The sequence below is a fragment of the Amphiprion ocellaris genome, chromosome 22 (genome assembly GCF_022539595.1).
Source record: "Amphiprion ocellaris isolate individual 3 ecotype Okinawa chromosome 22, ASM2253959v1, whole genome shotgun sequence".
In the NCBI taxonomy this organism is placed as follows: domain Eukaryota; kingdom Metazoa; phylum Chordata; class Actinopteri; family Pomacentridae; genus Amphiprion; species Amphiprion ocellaris.
Window position 1 is genome coordinate 2,445,719 of NC_072787.1, and position 22,148 is coordinate 2,467,866.

General features: G+C 39.0%; 1 protein-coding gene across 3 annotated transcripts in view; it reads right to left on the reverse strand.

The window, feature by feature from the left end:
* Positions 1-1,270: 1,270 nt before the first annotated feature.
* The window catches only part of palmdb (palmdelphin b), a 47,039-nt gene continuing 26,161 nt past the window's right edge, over positions 1,271-22,148 (reverse strand). The window contains exons 1-4 of one of the 3 annotated variants that reach the window (XM_023280253.3): positions 16,729-17,945; positions 4,271-6,584; positions 4,073-4,164; positions 1,271-3,732 (exon numbers count right to left, since the gene is read on the reverse strand). In XM_023280253.3, coding sequence (XP_023136021.1) covers positions 3,649-3,732; positions 4,073-4,164; positions 4,271-6,497 — 2,403 coding nt within the window. In that variant the 5' untranslated portion in view covers positions 6,498-6,584; positions 16,729-17,945 and the 3' untranslated portion in view covers positions 1,271-3,648. Of the gene's footprint in view, positions 3,839-4,072; positions 4,165-4,270; positions 6,585-16,728; positions 17,946-22,148 lie in introns of those variants that run through there. The other 2 variants (XM_055007020.1, XM_055007019.1) reach the window with 2 other exon arrangements.

Here is a 22,148-nt window from a genome sequence, read left to right on the forward strand (position 1 = left end):
ACTTAATTAATTGCTTTTGATTACAAATTGTCCTCAGCATAGAGACGAGATCAACAAGGATCTAACACCAAGTCACACTGTGTACTTTATTACTAGATACTTTACTGTTTTACTGATTATTATCACATGTGAACAGAATTTCCTGTGTTTAAGAAATCATTAGTAAACTAGACTATTAGTTATTTGGACAATTAAAAAAGCTTGCTTTTATTATAGATTATGCTTTTATTAATTTAATAATTATGTATTATACATCACTTGAATTACTGTTCAGTCTCATGTGTGTGACATATTGCTGTGCTGTGGCTCTCCTTGCACTGTGGTGGGTTTGTTGGAATGAATCTGTGAGAAACATGAGCATAAAAGAGAACGTCTGACTTTCAGAATGCCGTCACTTTAACAAACTGACCAAGTGCCAAGGTTAAATATCCTGTCTGAAAAATGCCTATCCCTGTGTGTGTGTCTGCCTGTGCTTTTGTTTTCTCAACGACCATTCTTTAAGTCTACTTCAGACTTAGTGCATGCATTCCTGGGAACCCAATAAAGTGTACTTTAAAGCTGTTTGAATAAGCACTCCTCATATTTTACTCTTTGCTACATTAAAAAAATATAAATTCTCTATGTAGTGATAATATCCAAATATGTAATTAGTCTTGTTGCCATGGTTTTGTCTTATCACAAACAGCTACTTTACATGGGTTGAATGAGACCATTTGTTGTTGTTTTGCCCATTATTCATATAAATAATTGTAATTTATCAATAAGAAATAGCAATAATAACAAACGTATTTGGTATAAAAAGCAAATGTGAACATTAGTATTGTTACCCAAACTGTTAGTGTCTGTCACAGCTGATCAACTAAGCAAAAAATGTAAAGGCAGTCTTACAATTCAACAGCAGATATTTTAAAGAAGTGGATCTATTTTACTGCAGCGAAACTAACCATCTTAATACGTTTGCCTTTAAAATTTAACAAAATTTTCTTAACTCAATCCTTAATGTAAATTTCACCACATTCTTTAATTCTTCTGACAAAACTCAAAACAGTTCAGAAAACTGTTCTTTGACCTAGAGGAGGCAAGAGAAATAGTTTTTAAAGACTTTGAGATCCTTTGTCTATGTTCATACCAGGAAAAAAAGATCCATTTCCATTTAGGACAATTAAGCAACTTCCCTTATTAACCACTCACAGGCTAAATGTCATTTTTGAACACAAGTAATCTTATAATTGGCACAATAGTTCACGTACATAAACAAATATAGCCAACATTTCTAATGTACATTTTTATTGTTGCGTGAATCTCTTCAATACTTGCATGAGGAATACACAGTGAAAAGCCCCTGCATAATAAATCATAAAGAGCCCAATACACCCCAAAAGCCACAACAGGGGTTAATCACAAAATGTTTAAACATCAGCAAGCAATCTTTCAGTTAAGCATACAAACATAAGATGTAAAACAAAGCTGTTAAAGGTCAGTGGAATCTAAGATTAAGAAAGTACCAGGCTTTTATAATCTGCTTTTCAGAGTAGCTGGAAATATCAAGGCTATGTAAGATGTGATATACATTTAAAATCAGCAGTGCTTGTTCATTTGGTCATGAGGTTATTAAATGAATTTAGTAAATTAGAAAAAAATGATACTGACATACAAATCTCTGTTAGATATTCACTGAAAGAACTGTTAAACGTTGGATATTAGTATACTGTAGCTCAGGATTCATTTATAATCTTGGAGTACAAAAGATAACTTCATTGATGGACATATAGTTTGTTGTTTGGAATGTTCATAGCACTGGTTAAGATTTCAGACAATGATTGGCATAGTCTCACTGGTCCTCTGGTTTTATTCACTGTGACAAAACTGTTCACAACAACCTGTACTTTTTAGATTGTCCTCAGTCATTTACAACTAGTTCAGGTTGTCTTGACATTCACTGTGCAAGGTGTTCGACTGAACTACATTGATTCTATGAAATGTATAGATATTATATATTTAGTTTATTGTGCTATTTTATGTCCATCCAGCTCACCCTGAAATATAAGTTACAGCAAAAAAGTACAGTACCAAAATGCAATTTTTTTATACAATGAACAATGTAGCATTGTCTATATAAAGACATACAGTAACACCGAAAATGTTTTTCAAATTTGTTTTACATTTATAGCAAAGAGTGGACTCTACAATACATTTTTCAGCAACATTCAGACACCGTAGCAAAAAAAAAACCCACCAAATGCTTTCAATGTACTGTCAGAAAAATTGAGGTTTTATACAATAGATACGTTCAGATTTTGTCAAATCTTTATTAATAGTCACATGTCATATGTTGAAAATGTGTTGAAAGGTCTTGGTCCCTGCAAGCATTCCTCCTATCCATACTGGCCACATAACAGGATGGGCAGCAAAATCCTCTGGCCTTCCGTGTAAGGCCAATGCACAAGAAGGTCTCTGTGACATCAAGTAGACTTCAGCACAAGAGCAAGACACACTGCACACAGTATCAGCAAAAAATTCATCGACCACTGGACTGGTTTGACTCACACCGCCTAGGCACCTGATGACTCTAACAACAGTTCACACTTTGTTATCTCTGGCTGAATGTAATGACCCCCCTCTTGTCATGACTGGCCCACATCAGAACAATTACAAACGTTTATCTGACACCGACCTGGCTTGATACAATGACTGTACAGAATAGCGTTACTGATGCATTTTTTTACACACTTTCATTGCTTCAATTGTTTGTTGGTCTGTCCAATTGCTTCCACTGGCAATTTGGTCTGTGCACATTGATTACATCACTTGGAGATAGAATATGAACCGAGGTGTTCCAGGACATTTGCCCAGGTTAACATTGTTAAATGATGTTATTAGTTTTTGCTGTGCTTTAAAGTTACAGCAACCAATAACTATTTAGCTGTACATATGCCATGAGAGTACTGCATATGTAACATTACTGTTCTTTACAACAATAGTTTTTCCAAATCTTTTTATTTCATTTACAGTTTTTTGAGCGTCTGTACTTCTGGCTTTGACCTTTTTTCAAACAGTTCCTCAATAGGCAAGGAGTAATTCACAAGGTGGCATGCCTTATTGAAAATTATTACATTACATATAGGCTGATAACTCTCGGTCTCTGTTGGCTGTTACTGTTGGCCGTTGCATGGCTATTTATCATAGTCAAAAATAGTCAAAAAATAGCATTTATTATTCATAATTTCATTTAAATATATGTTGGCACTATCTTTATCAATCTTGTAATGAAAATGCCTTTACAACTTTAACAATAGTTGAGGTTATAGTCTAGTAAGGGCTGAAACCAGCAGCCTTCCAGCTATAACTGTTCATTCAGAAGTCAAGGAAATGCCAGAGCTAGGTGGGCATATGAAAATAATGTTCACTCCTTGGCCAGAAGTAAGTTTTCATACCCACTGTATAACCCTTTGTTTAGTAGTTCCTAATGGACTTTGTGCAGACTAGTGTGGCCACAAGCATTTTGATTGTTTGCCCTAAGCATCACAAAAGCAGAGTTTAGGTTATGTTATAACATGAAACAAACAATTGCAATAACGTATCTAACTTGAATAAAAATAACACTGACAGCTGATGTGGTTAGATGGCATAAAGCTGACTTGCTCCTCTTCAGTCAGTTTTTGTAAACTCGCCAGCCTCCCAGCGCAGAGCCATGGCACTCTTACGTCTTCCTCCTGTGTAGACCTCTGGAAACTGCGAGAGACAAGTGATTGTTTACCTGCTTTCAAAGTATTTCCTTCATCTCCTCCTCCTCCTCCTTCTCCTCCTTCACTTCCACCTCCTCTCTCAGGTTATTAGACTAAAAGTAGGATAAGTAAGTCAGTTTTGACTGGTAATCTTGCAATTACAACCTTTCTGTTTCATTGTCTTCCTTTTTTCTTGTTTTTAAATTATTACAATGTGCCCATAATACAGTAGGTGCATACAAATTAAATGTTACATATATGTAATGACAATATTGGTTTCATTGGGTGTCATACAAAATGTGATGGATGTAATATAGGAAAAAGGAAATGTCTCAGCAAGAACTTACTCTGTGATCACAGGATAAAGCAGAACGATCCATCCTGTACGCTGTTTTCATCGGCGATGATGGAGAAGACTTGCACTTGACTGGCACGTCAACTAAGAACAGAGACCAAAAATCATTGGTAGCTTAAATGTACAAACACAAACAGGGGAAAAATGTCCACATTGTTATAAATGCTATGGTGAGTATTTGCTTACATACCTGAATTATCAAATGCCAAAGTGTCCATACGATTTGACAACACCCTTTCTTTGCTGAACATGTCTTGTCCATAGAGATTTGCCCTCTCCTTCCTCAGCTCTTCTTCTCTCTGCTTCACCATCTTAATCTCTTCATCCACCAGTGATATTGTGCTTCTTGAACGCAACTTGAAAAACGGGTTGTTCAAGAACATTTTTTCTTGGGGCTGCTCATAAGCTTTGTTAAGGGAGAACTCAGAGGCACTGCGAATAATCAGATTAGATGTCTCTAGGATGATAAGGTTGGAGCTGTTGTCTTCTGAGCGCCACTCACCAGAACGAACTGCCTTGTTGTCTTTGCTATGTCTGGGACTGGAGGAGTAATCATTGCTCGGGTCAAGAATAATAACATTGTTTGCTGACACTTCATGTTTCAGTGGTTCCTTGGTGGGTGAAGAGGTAATAATGAATGATGGTGTCAGTGGGGTGCTTATGGATCTGGGGATACTTCGAGTTGGAGCACAATCAGTTGATTTGCCCATCCTAGAGATGCCCCTCTCTCTTTTGAAGGTTTCCTCCCTTTCCATTGATATGCGAATCTCCTTTTCAACTAAAGTTTCTGGGTCATCGTAAGGGGACCTGTAACTGGAATCATCCAGGCCAGAATCCTCTGAGCAAGGGCTGAATTGGGTGTGAGGATAATCCCCAACCAGATTTAGGCTCTCCAGATCATGTGCTTTCTTGTGAGTCCTTTCGATGTTGCGCACTGGTGTGTACATAAAGCTGTGGCTGCCATGAAAGCTTTGCTGCTTGGTCATAGGCAGGACAATCTTGTTTCTGGTTTGTTCCTCCATTTCACGCCATTGTTTACGAGCCAACTGGAAGTCCACATGCTCTGTACTAACATTCTCACTCTTAGTCTCCTGTATCACACAGAAGTCTTTAGGTAACTTCTTGGTTGTATCTGCATTGATGTGTTGTTGGTGGTTGTGATTGGCATCTCTGCCATTTTCACTGTCATCCTCAGATATTTTGGAAAGACCTTGAAGGCCTAAAGGGTTATATTTAACCTCTTGTAGTGGGGTGGGAGAGGATATTATGTCCTCCGGTTGTTCCAGAATTTCTTCCACTTGTGGGACTGCAAAACTGACCTCGTCAAAGTTGTTGTTGTCTTGACCTTCAAAGTCTGTTACCTCAACTTTTTGCACAAAGAGCTCCTGGGCACTCAGCTGAAGACTGTCCAAATATGAGTCATCATCCTCTTTATTTATTGAGGAGGAGAATATAGTTCTCCATTTTTCATCTGTTTCACTATCTGATGAAGCTGCTGCAATCTCAACTCTCAGGCATTCGTCCATTTCGTCAGGTTCAGGGTCATGGCAGGATTCATTGGACACATCTGACATTGCCTCTTCTCTGATGCATTGCTCTAATATTGACTCCTCTGTTATTGCTGAGTTGAAAAAGAATTCATGGGCCTCTGGGTTTTCATCTGTGTGTATTGCCAGATTGCTATAGTCATCATCTACAAGATTAAGATTATCACCAGCCGCATGCTCTGGCTCAAGGTATTGCCCTTGCTCAGGGTCTTGATCAGGTCCAGAGTATAATTCTTGGTCTGGGTCTTGCTCTGGCTCAGAGTAATACTCTTGCTCAGGGTCTTGCTCTGGCCCAGGGTACTGCTCTGGCTCAGGGTACTGCTCTAGTTTAGGGTCTTGCTCTGGTTTAGAGTCTTGCTCTGGCTCAGGACAAAGCCCCACCTTAGTGTCCTCCTTGGGCTCAGGACTTTGCTCTGGTTTGGGATCTTGTTCTAGCTCAGGGTTTTGCTCTGGCTTGGGTACTTGTTCTTGCTCAGGATCTTGTTCTGGTATGTCCTTCATCTTTTGATGGGCCTCATTTTCATAAAGACTATCAGCACTGGAGAGTGTGTCAGACATGGGTAGGGTGATAGACTCCTTCTTGTTGAGCTCTTCATGCCCTGGCTCTAATATCAAAGCTTCTTTCTGAACCTGATTCGGCATTTCAGTTAAAAGACCGGCCTCAGAGAGCTCAGTCCCAAAGGTGGTAGTTGGTACATCAGTTAATAAAGTGCCAAGTGTTTCCTTTTCCCTCTGGGAATCTGATGGGGCTGTTGCTATACAAACTTGCTCATCATCAGCACTGAAATCATTCCCCTGCTCAGGTGAATCAGCCACAGTGACATCCACTTCATAGTTCATCACCAGCCTTGATTGTTCAGTCGTTTCCATGGTGACAGGGACGGAGTGATTCTCAGTTGTACTGCAACCTTCGTTTAGTTCTTTTCCATCTGCCTCTCTCTCTGCCAATGTAGCTTTCTGAGCAAAAAAAGTGGAAAGGAAAGAAGACATTTTTATTCTGTGATGGAAAAATGATTAAAAATAATTCTCTTTTGTATCTTTACTAAATGCATGGCTGTATGTCCTCATCCTTCTGTGCATAGGAATCAATACTAGTGTTAAAACTGGAATTATTTGCAGTCTTCATAACCTTAATCTTATTCCAATGTCTTGTTGTATGTAAAGTATATTTACATTTTCTGAATTGCTTTGCACTTGCATTTGTGATATACCCCAAATACCCAACAATAACATTTTCGTGTAAAGAAAAAGAAACAAGAAATAAATATTCCACTCTTTGTAACACAGCACATGACAGCATCTTCACATCATAACCTGATTATGTGTATATTTATTGTGAAATGAATATAGAAGAAAAACTTGTTTTATCCAAACAAACCAGAAACTGAAGATTTTGCTTTGAACACATCTAAATGATCACAATCCTCACTGTCATCAGCAACACCTCAGACAAGAACACTGGACTGTTTCAGTAACACTCCACCATGTTATTGTGAAAGTAATCACACCAATGTGATTTCAGAGAATCTCCTTGAAGTGCAATGAGCACACTAAAGGTGTCCGTGGACGGCATTTAAACGATCTCTGCAAGGCTGAATGAATGCTTCTCTAAGTGGGTTATGTGCAGAGAGAGGAAGAACATCAAAAGCAGCTGAATTCGAAGGCATTATAGCTGCTCTTATGTAAGACTGCGGGACTGGGTCTGCCTCCCACACACTGCCAGAATGTCCCTGAAAGATGATTAGCTGAGCCCACAATCCCTGTACACACCACACACGTACACACAGACACACACACACACACACACACACACACACACACACACACACACACACACACACAGTCATTAATATTACCGTAACTAGCAAATGTGAAAACCATCACTGATTACATTTATTTTTCAAGCTTAAAATTTAACATACCTTCCCTGAATGTCTCATTTTCCTCCCAGCTTACTATGGGAAACTATGACTGTAAAAATATAGCAACATGTAAACTTTCTGAGCAATTTATCTGAGTCGACATTTGATCTGTTTTCCATCTGGGCTATATTGTGAGTTGAAATTTGGACTTAAAAAAAGTAGAAAGTGACCATTACTTTATCAAATTTGCAAGAGTGATTAAGTCTTTGATTTTTCTGATAGTGATTTTTTCCTCACATTTATCAATTTTTAGACCAATCTTAATCTTTTATTTTATTACAGCCTAATACAAGGATGTACATCACCTCAGTCTCCTTGAAACACAGTCCAGTCCTCACACATAGCCATATAAACACCACTTTAATAAATTTTGTTTACTTATTGAGTTCAGTGTTGCGTCTGTGGCTGTCAGTTGACCAATGTAAATTGTACCTAATCGTTCCAAGTTCTTCCAAGGAAGAAACTGTGCAGTTGTTGACGACTGTTTTCCAGATATTTGGTGTTCTAGTGAGCATTTAGACAGCAGCATAATAATTTGCAGCGTGCATTAAATGAAGGAACTTGTTGATGTGTTTTCATTGTATTTGGATGGTACTCTAAAGCACAGAGGAATTTGGAGGACTTTTATTTGCTCCTCTGTTTCCTTCTCTGAGCAAAATGTCTCTGAAAGAAAACTGCCCTCTGAAGAAACAATTAGAGAATGATCACAGCAGTGTAGTGCTCACTATATATTTTAACATTAAAAATGCCAGCTAGCATAATACCCTGGAAAATATTTAATTTTGCTAAGATTTGCTACTGAAACACAAATTTGATGCTTAATGCTCTGTGTTTTGGCCTACACACATTTAAATACTGAATATCTTTATTATGCAAGTTTTGCAATGAAAAAGTGTCACACAAAGTATCTGTATAAGCAAATGTATGTACAGTGGGGTCCACGTCTGAAACCACAACAGACATCTGTCATATAAAGTCATCTGTCATAAAGTTTGAGGATTGAAAAACATTTAAAAACACAAGAAGTTCTGACATGCAAAAAGTACATTAGAAATATTTTAGATTCTGCTCCATTACTATGTCAGCAATTGAAAAAAAGCAACGTTAATTCCTTTGTACAAAAAGTCTGACTTCCTTGAATTGGGACCTTCACCTGTAGCAGCATTCAGATGCCACTCATGTACATTTGATCAACTTGTCAGAGGCTTGTTCAACTAAATCAGCCTGCAGCCATTGTTCACCTGTTAGGAAATTGGCTGTTCCTCAGGTTTCCAGCAGAACATTGCTCATCAGGTACTACTGTGATCATGGGAACCATGGCATCCAAACTAAGTGAAAGTGTCAGAAGTCAAATTAGATTCTTTCTCAGCAGCAGGTCATGACTGGACTCAAGATTTCTAAAGGGGCAGTACCTGGTACTCCCAGCACTTTGCAGAAACTGGATCAGTTGTATCTAAAGCACAGTTAGACAGTCCTGAGAGTAGAGGTCCATTCTTCAGAGGCATGCTCCATCCTATAGTTTGCAGGTTTGTGGAGGAGGATTCACACTGCAGCTTAATAATAACCTCAGGCACACCTCAAATCTTTGAAGCTTGAATCCATTCAATTATTCCATCACAGAAAATACAGAGTTATAGAAGTCATTGAAAACTCAGGACTGCCATTATATGAATAGTATTTGAACCACGCAAACTTTTGTTCACAACTGTGCCTGTCTTGATAGACACATTGTTACTTAGAAATGTCCTTATTTTTGAGAGAAAAGCAATTATTTTTTTAAATGAAGATGAATCAGAAATCCAGTCTAGACATTGTTAATGTGGTAAATGACTATTCTAATTGATTTTTAATGGAATATCTCCATAGGGGTACAGAGGAACATTTCCAGCAACCATCACTCCTGTGTTCTAATGCTACATTGTGTTAGCTAATGGTGTTGAAGGCTAATTGATGATTAGAAAACCCTTGTGCAGTTATGTTAGCACATGGATAAAAGTGGGAGTTTTCATGGAAAACATGGAATTGCCTGGAAGACCCCAAACCTTTGAATGGTAGTGTACATGCATATCTTCTGCCATTCTAAAGAGCTGGGAAATGTCTGCTCTGCAGATATGTGCTGTGGAAACCACAGGGATTCTTCACATTGTATGACAAATTGAATGTGCCTAACTGTTGACCAGCTAGGCAGATAAAAGGAAAGCTCCGTTGAATCCGTATCTCTCTGCAGCTGAGGTCATGTGCTCCTGCTGCCAAGCTTTGGGACATCAGCTCACCAGCGCCTGTGAGCTCTTTTCAGTCCAAAGCTAAGTATTTAACAGGATACCCATGGCTGCTGACTCCAGATGCCAATTACTGCCAGCTTTTGTCCACTCTCTCCTTCCACCTTTCTCCACATCTGTCTTTGGTCAGATCATCAGTCACAGCAGTCACATTCCTTACTATATATCACTGCATAATGTGACCAAGCAGAGTATAACCAGAGACTGGCATCAGTATCTGAGCTGCAGTAGTTTTTGTAACAACGCTTGAATCACTCACAAATCAATATCATCATCTTACTGTGTGAGTTAACTTGAGCAGAATTAAACACTCCAGAATGTCCTGCTGCCTAGTGTAGCAGTGCAAAATATCGTTTTCTACTAATTACAACACAGTTTTCAGTTGATTTTTCTGCATATGATACCTTAGTCAGGTGGTTATTGGTGAGGACTGTTCACACAATAAATGACATACCAAAAAGAAAAAGGCCATACTGAGTTTTTCCTTTCTGTCCCTCCCAAACCCCAACATGTGACAGTAGCATCAAATGAAATGGCTTACAGTGTAGTCAATTGTTTTAGAAATCATCAAGCCTCTATGCTTCTGTCCACATTCTTCATTGTAAGTAAATAAAATGCATAGAATGTCTTGATATCCTGATGATCTTATCTAAGGAGGTGTCTTCTTGTGAGACTTTGTCATTAACATAATTTAGTGCTCACTTTAATAGAGTAGTAAATTAATGATTTTCTCTCTCTTTTCATCCACAATTGGCCAGTCACAGTCATCAGTTTGCCAGTGAAATGTTTAACTGACATAAATGCGTACAAGTAATAACATGCACAGACGCACTGAACACTCCACATGCAACACACTGAGCACCATGGTAACCATCAACATGCCTGACACTTATTGCAATGCTGAGCTGTCACCTCCTCCCTCCTGCTTCCCCTCACCACCTCATCTGCAGACTGTTAAATGTGATGGGAAGCAGTGCTGCATGTAAGTGGCATGGAAAATAGCGGATAGACGTGATACATACAAGAAAAAAATTAATATCAGTAAATTCAAAAGCTTGATGACTTCACTCCCTGGCTGTCTGCATTTATGTATACATTTGTCTAAAAATGTGGTCGGATCTTTTTCAGAGTTACAAGTATGAACAAATACAACCTCCTGGAGTCCAATCAGTGAGACAAGATTGGAGATGTGGGTGAGCTACCTTGACATAAAAACTCCACATGGATCTACACTGCAGTTAGGATTGACTGTGTTCAAAAGTTGATTCCAGACACAGGATTAATTTACTACAGCATCCCCACAGCAGATAAGATAAGGTAAGGTAAGGTAAGGTAAGGTAAGGTAAGGTAAGGTAAGGTAAGGTAAGGTAAGATAAGATAAGATAAGATAAGATAAGATAAAATAAGATAACCCTTTATTAATCCCACAGTGGGACAATTTGCATTGTTACAGCAGCAAATATTTAAGGAATGTAGTATAAAAAATACATATCAACCAAAATACACATAATTACTATTATATCTAAAAATGACTACTATAACAACAATTGCTGGATATATCAGTGGTATTGCCCAGATTTTTTTTAATGAATAGAAATACTGATAGAGTTAAATTATTGCACAAGTTGTATGTAAGTTCAGATCTAATGAAACAGAATTTATTCTAGTGGACATAGAAAAATGAATAGTGCACAATTCAAATAATCTGTTGATATTGTAGCAAAGAGATGTATGATTTTTTGTTTGTTTGTTTTGATGTGGGGGTGTGTTTGGAAATAAAGACCTGTGGTGTCTCTCCATCACACACCTCGGGTGAAGGAGCTGCACAGTGAAACAAATCTAAAACTCTGACATGTCTTCATGTAGGCATGCTTCATGGCAGTGTTGAGTCATAACCATGAGTCTGACTTACACATTCAGTCAGAGGAAAGAATGCTGCAAGAGTCTGAGTGAAAATGGATGTCAAGCATGAGCTCAATTTTTTTAAAACTTCATTTTATTCTCTTGTTTGATGGTTTTTATGTGGTTGTGGAAAGTGTCTGAAAAACATGGTTTTGAAAGCATTATAGTGGGTATTCTCTACATACTGCAATTTTCTCCTCAGGGAATTTTTGCAGTGAACTGCATATCGATGGATTAACATACTGGTGCCACTCTAAAAGTAAGCCTGGCAGCTTTCTTTAGAGTCCAACCCAACATCACTCAAAATATCCTCAAAATTCTGAAATTACTTATGAAAGTTTTTATATAATGAAAGGTATACAGTGTCTGAAGTCTAGGTGAGCCATACTCTGTTTTTCTATCCCATCCATCCATCCATCCATCCATCCATCCATCCATCCATCCATCCATCCATCCATCCATCCATCTATACACTCCTTATTCCTCATCAGGGTCATGGGGGGCTGGAGTCTATCCCAGCTGACTGAGGGTGAAGGCAGGGGACACCTGGACAGGTAACAGTCTATCACAGGTTCACCTGGACAGGTAACAGTCTATCACAGGGCTACACATAGAGACAAACAATCACACTCACATTCACACCTACAGACAATTTAGAATCACCAATTAACCTCAGCATGTTTGTGGACTGTGGGAGGAAGCTGGAGAACCTGGAGAAAACCCACATATGGACCGGAGAACATGGACACTCCATGCAGAAAGATCCCAGGAAAGCTGGGATCTGAACCAGGGATCTTCTAGCTGCAAGGCAAAAATGCTAACCACCACGCCACTGTGCAGCCCTGTTTTTCTAACTAATTCAGTGAAAAAAAATCTAACCAACAATAAATTGTACAAACAGGTACTGTATGTGTAATAAAGCTTGGTATGTTTATTTATACTGTGGCATCAAGCTAAGTTGTTGTACAGAAATTATTAAAGTGTTATCATTAAGCCACACTGTTCTATCAATTCTATCTCTCTGTGAAGTGTCTATGGATCAATCTATAACTGAGGGACTTTAGAAGTCCATGGGATATATCTTTCAAATATTTTTTATTAAAAATAAAAAAACTCATGTTTTTTATTCATTATGATCATGTCTTAACAAATTCCATAATTATTTATTATGGAAACAATCACTTTTTAATAAAAACGGCTGGATATCACTAAAATGTCAACTAAATAACCGTCTGAATTTAGTAACAACCACCTTCTATTTACCTAAACAATAATAAAATGAGCTGATTCAGAAATAGTTTTGTGTTCTTTTTATTATGTTCAGATAATCATGACAGATATTTCTGTTTTGGCAAAATATAAAATTTTATATGGAAAATAACAAATTGTATCTGTGTTTGAGAAATCACTTTCCACTAAGTTCCTCATTACAAAAACACCTGTCCAGGAAGTGTGTTAATTCCAGATCACATGACCTGCTCCACATGATGTCATTTCCTCCTGAAGAAAAGACTGGCCAGACTCCAAGGCTTTCTGAATTATTTAATATAAAGTAGTCAGCAGGTTTACTACAATATCTTTATAAATAACTGTCAATTTCAATTGTACGCAATTGTATATTTTTTATATTTTATAAGAATTTTTCTCTAAAGTGTCGTGGTGTTTGATTATAGGCGACTATGTTGATTTTAGGCCTGAAAACAGCAAAAATGCCGACTGTGATACCTGTGAGCTATGTTAGAAAAAGTCCCCCAATTATATATTGACCCAGCTACCGTCAACATGCAGTAGATCATCCACAGAGACATCATATCCACAGAACAGCTTCCAACTAACACAAACACTGTATGGCGTTCATATGGTGACACTTTGTTGGAGTGGTGACCTTATGGGGGGTAAACTAACACACACACACACACACACACACACACACACACACACACACACAGAGCAAATATTGACAGAACTGTCATTAAGCTGTGGTTGGAAGTGGCGATGAGGCTCCCCGAGGCTGTTTCCTAACGACAGACTGACAGACACCAAAGTTTATGCCAATCCAAATCACAATTGTGTCCACATCTATACATCAAGAGCATTACGAAGGCTACAAAAATCCTGGTAAATCTACTGTTGGAAATCCCGTGCATCTTTGCTGGATATTCACAAGGGTCCACAGTCTACACTTGAAGAACTGAGAGGGTGGATTGAAAATCAGTCTGCATTTTCTAGTGCGGCCATGTGAAGTTGTGCAGTTGAACACGTGTCAGTACCATCATCTTGAAATAAGGAGTGATTGGTTTAAGTCCGAGAGACCTTGAAATGCAGTGGCTCTTGTATCAGTGGTCTAGAGTTTATGTAACAGCAGTTACATCGCAAATGAAAAGGCTTCTTTCAACCTTCATTCATCTAATACATCTGAAATCCATGCATTGATCAGCTTCAGGAAAATGCTTCAGACTTTCGATATTGAATTTATCCATTGAAGATTTAGATGTAGCAATGTAAATGCACAAGCAAATAGTTTTCTTTAATTAAAATGAATGAATTCACTGAATGTCCTTACTTATAATAAATAAAATCACCTCATTTTTTGTATGTTCCAGCCTTGCAGCACTAAATAAAAGGCAAGGGTTGTCAGGATGTCCTTTCTCTTCAAACTAGCAGCAGGTATAAAAGACATTCCTTCATTATAACGACCCACCCACACACAAAAACACACCCACCCATGCACACATACATACACACTGATGTTCACAAAGTAACCACTCTGGGATGCAGATGGGGAATTGCCTCTCCTCCCTCCCTGTACTTCATTCTCATCATCAACAGCTGTAATAGATGAAAATCTTATCAAACTGATGGAGAATCATGTCTGTAGACTTGAAAAGCATTAATTGATGGTAATGTCCTCTGAAGTGATGGAAACAGGACTATGTTTTGGAGAGATGGCCTTGGCTGCGTTCACATGTACACTGATCTAAAACTCCTCTGACCCAGTGGTTCATGGATTCAGGACCTCTGGGGATGTCCTGTGGTACCAGGATGGTAGCAGTGAGTTCTGTGGGTTCTGTGGGTTGCAGGGTGGGATCTACCTAGATCAGACTGATCCTGGACCATCCCACAGATGCTCAATAAGATCTGGATCTAGGGAGTGTGGAACCCAGTTGAACAGCTTAGCTGTCGTGTTCCCTGGCTCACCGCTGAGCAGTTTTTGTGGTGTTATTCATTTCACCTGTCAGTGGTCAGAATGTTGTGGCTGATCGGTGGATATCAGAAGATACAAATAATGGCAATGGTGACAGTTTACTGAGAGGAATAAAAATCTGTCCAGAGAATGCAGATGCATGTGTGACTAAAGTCTTTGATGCAGCCACACACAGGCACTGACATGTGGAAGAGTTTACATTTTCTAGGAGCTTTTTACATCAAGAATTCCTGTGCAATCATTGCAGAAGACTGTGCAAGACAGCTGCAGGCTAAACTGCAAATATTTCAGCACCTTTATTATACTGTCTCTGGAGAAAGCACTACTGAAACTGGTGAAATAAGAAAGTAGGGCTAACAATTTATCATTTCCACTGTTTCATAGAGCTCCATTGAACTCCATGAACTGCATTGATAGTTTTTAATTGAATAATATGTTTATTGTATAAACATTCATCCATCCATTATCTATACACCGCTTAATCCTCACTAGGGTCATGGGGGGGCTGGAGTCTATCCCAGCTGACTCGGGCGAAGGCAGGGGACACCCTAGACAGGTCACCAGTCTGTCACAGGGCTACATACAGAGACAAACAATCACTCTCACATTCACACCTACGGGCAATTTAGAATGATCAATTAACCTCAGCATATTTTTGGACTGTGGGAGGAAGCCGGAGTACCCGGAGAAAACCCACGCATGCACAGGGAGAACATGCAAACTCCATGCAGAAAGATCCCGGGAAAGCCGGGACGCGAACCAGGGATCTTCTCGCTGCAAGGCGAAAGTGCTAACCACTACGCCACTATGCAGCCCTTGTATAAACATACCATTCAATTACAAACTATCAATGCAGTTCATAACTGGATGGATGGATGGACGGATGATGGATGGATGGATGGATGGCTGGATGGACTGACTGACTGACTGATTGACTGACTGACTGACTGACTGCTTATTAGATTTGCCCTGCACTACATGACACCCTGCTTGAATGGACTGACAAAAACACTAAAGACCAATAAAGGAGATGATGTACCAGATGATGATAATGTATAGTTTCACAAATTTCCAGCTATTTTTACACAACAGAAATATACATTCTGATGTATGTAAGCTGATCAATACTATTAAAACACCCCCCCCCCAGTAAAAGCATATTAAGAAACATTTCTTATTCTCTTCAAATAGAGGCCTCTGAAGGTCGCTGTCTATTCTCAGCGCTAACGATTATCCAAACACATAAATACTGCTCCTCATGGATGTCTGCCAACCCAAATTGCTAAACTAGACCCTCAAAGACGGAGTATTGCTTGAGGCGTATCTCTAAACGTGACAAAGTCCAACCTAGCTATCTACAGGGTCAAATAACTATAGCGAAGAATTGGACTAACCAGCCTTTTGTAAGTATTTATTCCATCCTTTAATACCAACATTCACTTCCAAACTGAAAATACAATTTCTATCATCAAGAACGTAGCTCATAAAAACATAGGCATTTATCCACTCCATTCAAGGACAGTTTAACCTCACTACTTATTCACACCCTCAAAGCCCACTCAACCACACACATGCACACACACTACTGCAATTTGTCAATACACAGATACACATCAACTCAGTAACTCTAGTCTGCTGTTAGGCTAGCAGCATCCCTCCATCAACATCAACAACAAATTCATGCCATGATTTCCATTTTGGAAGCTGAGGCACATAATCCAGTCAGAATCTACGCTCAGACAAAGGAAAACCACCTGAAACTTTTAGATGTGTGTCAGTGTTAGTGGACCTACCTGAGATAGTGAGACGGGCTAATGCAGAGGACTCGGCTCTGTTTCTGAGTGCAGCCTCACACTGGCAGCTCTGCCTGGCAGCCTCTGACTCTGATTGGACGGCTGGTGGAAGGGGGGGTGTGCTGGAGACAGCCAATACTTGAGCTTTCTCTGATGAGCACATACTCAGGAAGAGAGGCGCACATCTTGTGCTCATGCACACATTCTATCTCACAGTGGGACTAATTTCAACCATTCGCTGATTTCTTTCAGCTGAGAGGTGGAAGTAAAACCAACAGAACGAGCTTACAAGCCCGATTGGTCATTTTTTTCTAACCTAAATGCACATTTACTCATTTACTTCCTCTTAAAACGACAAAAAAAAAAAATGCATGGATTAATTTTCTGTGTTGTTACTTGTGTGTTGCTGTCTTGCTTTTGTGTAAATTTATTAAACAATGATTTTATGTTTCAATAAGTGTTTCGAATTTTGACAACTGCCGGAGCCATGCTTGGATGTTTGGAACACAGACTACTTTGAATGTTTAAAAGGCCTCCATCTGATGGAGGTAAGGTAGCGTTTTGTTTGTTTGTTTTTTTTTTTTTTTGTCTCTTCCAACACCTAAGGCAACCATGTAGCTCTGTAGCTGTCAAATGCTCAATTATGTTCACCAGCTTGTCTGGAACTGTGTCTGTCTGTAGTTTGCTGCTAGGCATGTAGTGCCCAGAGACTTTTTCTCTGAAAACAACACACCCAGAGTGGTAAGATAGAACCAAAGCAGTAAAGTTACTCGTGAAATGTTGTGAGTCTAAATCTGTGCCATTTCTCACAGTCTGTAACATCGCTGGCCTAAACAGGATTTGGGTTAAACAAGGTAACTTCAGGTTTAACTCTTGGTTTTCAGCAGTGGTTAACTTCTTCATGGAGCACTTCCTATGGTAAGTTATGCTGCACATCTGACCTCCTCCAGAGCAGGTAATGTTTAAAATAAGAGCTCAACATGTATGAAAACACTGCCTACTGTCAGTCAAGTGTCAAATTATTAAAATTGTATCCCGTCTCAATAATTGCATTAATTCTAGGCTGCTGAGTCGAGCATTCCCTTTCATTAATGATCCTAAACCATTCCTTAAAAAGACAACATTGAAAATATACCCCACAAAGTAGAAACGTTTATGAAGCAAAAAGAGAATATACCTGTGATCACTGACATGCAAATTTAGAAGACCTGTGATCACCAAAACAAAATTGAGAACAACTATGATTTCCAATTGGCCCAATGGTATGAATTTGTATATAAAATGACATGAACACCAGAGCTTTCTCAGTTTTGGAATTATGGACTGTGTTTATCTGCTTGTCTGTATCCAAATGGCCACGAATGGAACATAATTTCAGGAATGTTTACAAAACCTAATTGTGAGACTTCACAAAAATGGAAATTTATACAGGATACATAAAGGATACATATAGCTGTGATAAAGAGGTTGGCAAGTACATCTGACAGGGGTTATAAATGGACAGTTCTGTGACATCTCTGACAGTGTGAAGGACATTGCATAACATTACACTAAATGGGCAGTATCCAACAACAACAAAAAAAGATGAATATGTGGAACATTGTTTTTGATCAAAAAAGAGCAAATCTTTCAACCTCAGATTACTATGAATGATTGGTATGACCCTGGTGGAAGTGTAATGATACTGGGCTGTTTGGTGAGATGACATTTTTGGATACACCATGATTGGCTGTGGATCTACCAAAATACAGGCTGATGGATGAATCTTAGTCTGCAGAAGTTCAGTAGACGAGGAATATTTCAGCAGCTCACTGTCAAAATCATAGCGTTTTAACAGAAGTAAAATGTGGAAACTATGACCTCGTCAAGTATGTTGCCTGTCTTTAATCCAAGAAAGACCTTTGAGGTATTTTCAAGAGAAAAGTAGAGCAGCGCAAACGTCCCAACAAACAAAATAGTAATAACAAAATAATAACAAAATAGTCTGTGAAGAATGATAGAACATCTCCAGAAATTTGTGCAACACTTGTGTGTGGGGAAAGTTGAAATTTACTGTGTCGCTCATATCGTTGAAAAAAAAAAGAAAGTAGGGAAAGAGTTCAGCACATGAATGAACAGACTTCTGTCGACAAACTGGAGTCACAGCTGTCACTGATCAAATCACACTTCACTTTCAGCTGTGGAGCTCCGGGTCCAAACTGGTGGCCAAAGAGCAGTGGTGTTAGCTAAACTGGGATTCACTACTTCTTCTTTAAAACCATCTTAAAAGACAGACACAAGTAATAATAATCTGTTAAATCAGTTTAAAATAGGATGCTGAGCTGTTAACTTTATGTGCAGGGCTCGCAGTAGCTTTTTTTTTTTGTTTTTGCTGAATGTTCTACTGAACAAACAACTAGCAGAACCAGCACTAAACATTAAACTGTGTAAACGGTGATGCCTTTAAATTCACTTCATTATATACAGCAGTAAGTGAACAGGATGACAATGAGTTTATCTTCTGTTGCAGACGTGCTGCAGCCTGTCGTTGTTGGTACTAAAGTGCCTGTCAATAATGATGCAATCAAAACAAATGAGAAAACTGCATAATCAGTTGCTTCAGGCCCTTAAACTGTAGTGAAATTAATCAGTAAATCGATTTCTTTACTTCTCTAAAAAAGTAGAAAGGAGGTTGGATAGTATATGAATGGGCCAACAAAATGAACATTAGTTTCCACATCTGGTTTTTCTTTCACCTTAATCAAGGGATTTTGTACTTAAACTTGGTGCTAAACCTCCATTGCAGAAGTTCAGATCAGAAAATGAGAAAGACAAGAAGTCATAGAGAAGAATTTTGAAATGAAAACAGCTTTGTTTTTTCTAATAACATGGAGATTAAATGGGTTTTGCTAGTGGGGTCCACAGCACTGAAAAATCACTTTTCAAAAGTAAATTCACATCAGTATTTCAGTATTTACATCTTTTTTTAATTTATTCTTTTCTGGTTGACTGTTCGAAAGAAAACAAGAGGGCAACGGTGATGCAGCAGCCTGTTATGGCAGCTTTTTAGTCCTGTGTTTTTCAGTTTAGTGTGTTTTTTCTTGATGCCAAACGTGTTTTTTACAATCATCGGTGGTTTAAGTGTTCTTTTATTGTACTTTTTAAGATTATCTTGGAGGAGTGAGAAGAAGAAATGGAGTAGAAAAGACCGTTGCTACTGCTGCTTGGTGGAGTTCTACCTGTGGAGTAACAGAGCCAGCCAGCTGTTGTTTACTCTGACAGGAGCCTCTGACCTCACTGAGATCCCAATAACTGCCAGGATGAGACATGATATTCCAAAGGAATTACTATGGAAGAGACATAGAGGGAGATGAGCTGTAGTAAAAAGGAACAGGAGGAAGTTAGAGATAGTTTGGAGAGAGGCTTAAAGACTGCCTCTTCCGTCTGTTATCATTGGAAATGTTGGCTCTATGGGTAATAAGAAGGAGTTTGAGACACTCGTCAGGAGCCAAAGACCCTACTGGGAAAGCAGCCTCATGTTTTACACAGAAACATGGCTGAAAGACTGTATTACAGAGAATAACAGCAGAGTCAGAGGCTTCATGACTATACGAGTGGTAAGAGGAGTGGTGGAGGACTTGCTCTGCTTGTGAATGACAGACGGTGTAACCCTGCACTTGTTACCATCAGAGAACACATCTATAGCAGGACATTGAACTGTTAGCAGTTAGCCTGAGATCACGCTATCTGCCACAGGAGTTCACTGTGATCGTCGCCATTGTTTTTTCCATTCCTCCTACTGCACACGCTGGAGAGACCAGGTCCACCATCTCCTCCCATCCTCCTCCAACCTAAACTTCTACCTTCATCTTCTCAAGCTTGCTCCTCCCCTACCAGCTCTGGGACCTCCATCAGCTCAGTCCCACTTCACCTCCTTCTCTGCTCTGTCGTCTCGGTTGTCTATGCTAACATGCTGCTGTTACAAATGAATTTCCTATTAAGGATCAATCAATAAAGTATGTATTCTATTCTATTCTACTCTATTTCTTTTCATATACAATGTGCTAGCTATTGTTTCTGTTTGTTTGTTTTTAAAGGTTCCTTTCCTCATATTGGGTTTACATCCTCCCTTTTTGTGGTTTCCCTCTTTTTACTCCTCCAAGGAACATGGCAGAGTTATGTGACGATCAGTGTACGTTTGTCCTTCTGTGAATCTGTCTGTGCACATTACTCAAAAATGGATTTGGATGAAATTTTCAGGGAAGGTCAGAAATGACACAAGGGCACTTTCATTAGATTTTGGCAGTGATGCTGCTTATAGTCTGGATCCATGGATTTGTTAAAGATTTCTGTATCACTGTGAGATAGCGACACGGCGTCACTGTAACTATGACAAGAAGTGAACTCTATGTCAGCTGCCTGCTGACGATCACATGATTGTGATCCTACTACAAATCCACTGCTGGGGACTTATCGGGACTTATTGAAAATAATACAAGGAACAACTGATTACATTGTGGGGGTGTTTCTGAGTCCCATCAATTCCCGCCACCCTCTACATATTCAGGTCACGTGATTCGGTATCCGTACATAACGTACACATGTATAACACACACCTGTGCTCAGCGCAAGGTCATTTTTAATTAAAGATTTCATCCTTCGGAGTACTGCGCTCCCTGAGTGCTTTTCTTGTTAATTATGTGCCCCACCCTCATGGTTTACCCTGTGTCTCACCACCTGATCAACCCCTTTGTGAAAATCTAGTCATCTCTCTGCCTCTTTAAGTTGCCAGTGCATCTGTTTGCCTATTTGCCACCTGTGTCTTTGGCCTGAGTTTTCTAAGTTTCTTGTGCTCATCTGGTTTATGTGTTTGTTTTACTGTTCATCTTGCTTCAGATTTTCCTCCATGTTTTAGTTGCCATTCTGGATTTGTGTTTAACCTTCACCTGCACCCTGTGGTTTTGATTTGCCTTTTGGATTTGTTAATAAAGTTCACTCTTTGCTGTTAAAACCTACCTACTGTGTCCTGCGTATGGTTCCTACCCTGACAGCACACACAACAACTCCTCCTGGATTTGTCTGTTTCCTGTTGACGCTGCTCATGATGGAGGTACAAACCACATTTGCAGCGTTAGTCTCCAGTCAATCCATTCAGAGTGGAATATGAGATATCTTATCAACAAAAATATCAAGGCAAGTGCAACATTTCATCTTTAGGACTGTATGATACATTCACCTATTCACCCAGTAGTTAAATACATTCTTTCAGAAAATAGACACAGATTCACTGTGAATATTGAATTTCATTCACAGTAATGACAATGGATGGCCATGGTTTCTCACTTCTAAATCTCTGTTGTGCATAAGAAATTGCTGTTATATAACCAGATCGTTGTTTTTTTCAACCTCCTCCATGTTTTTCTTAATGCCACAGAGCGATA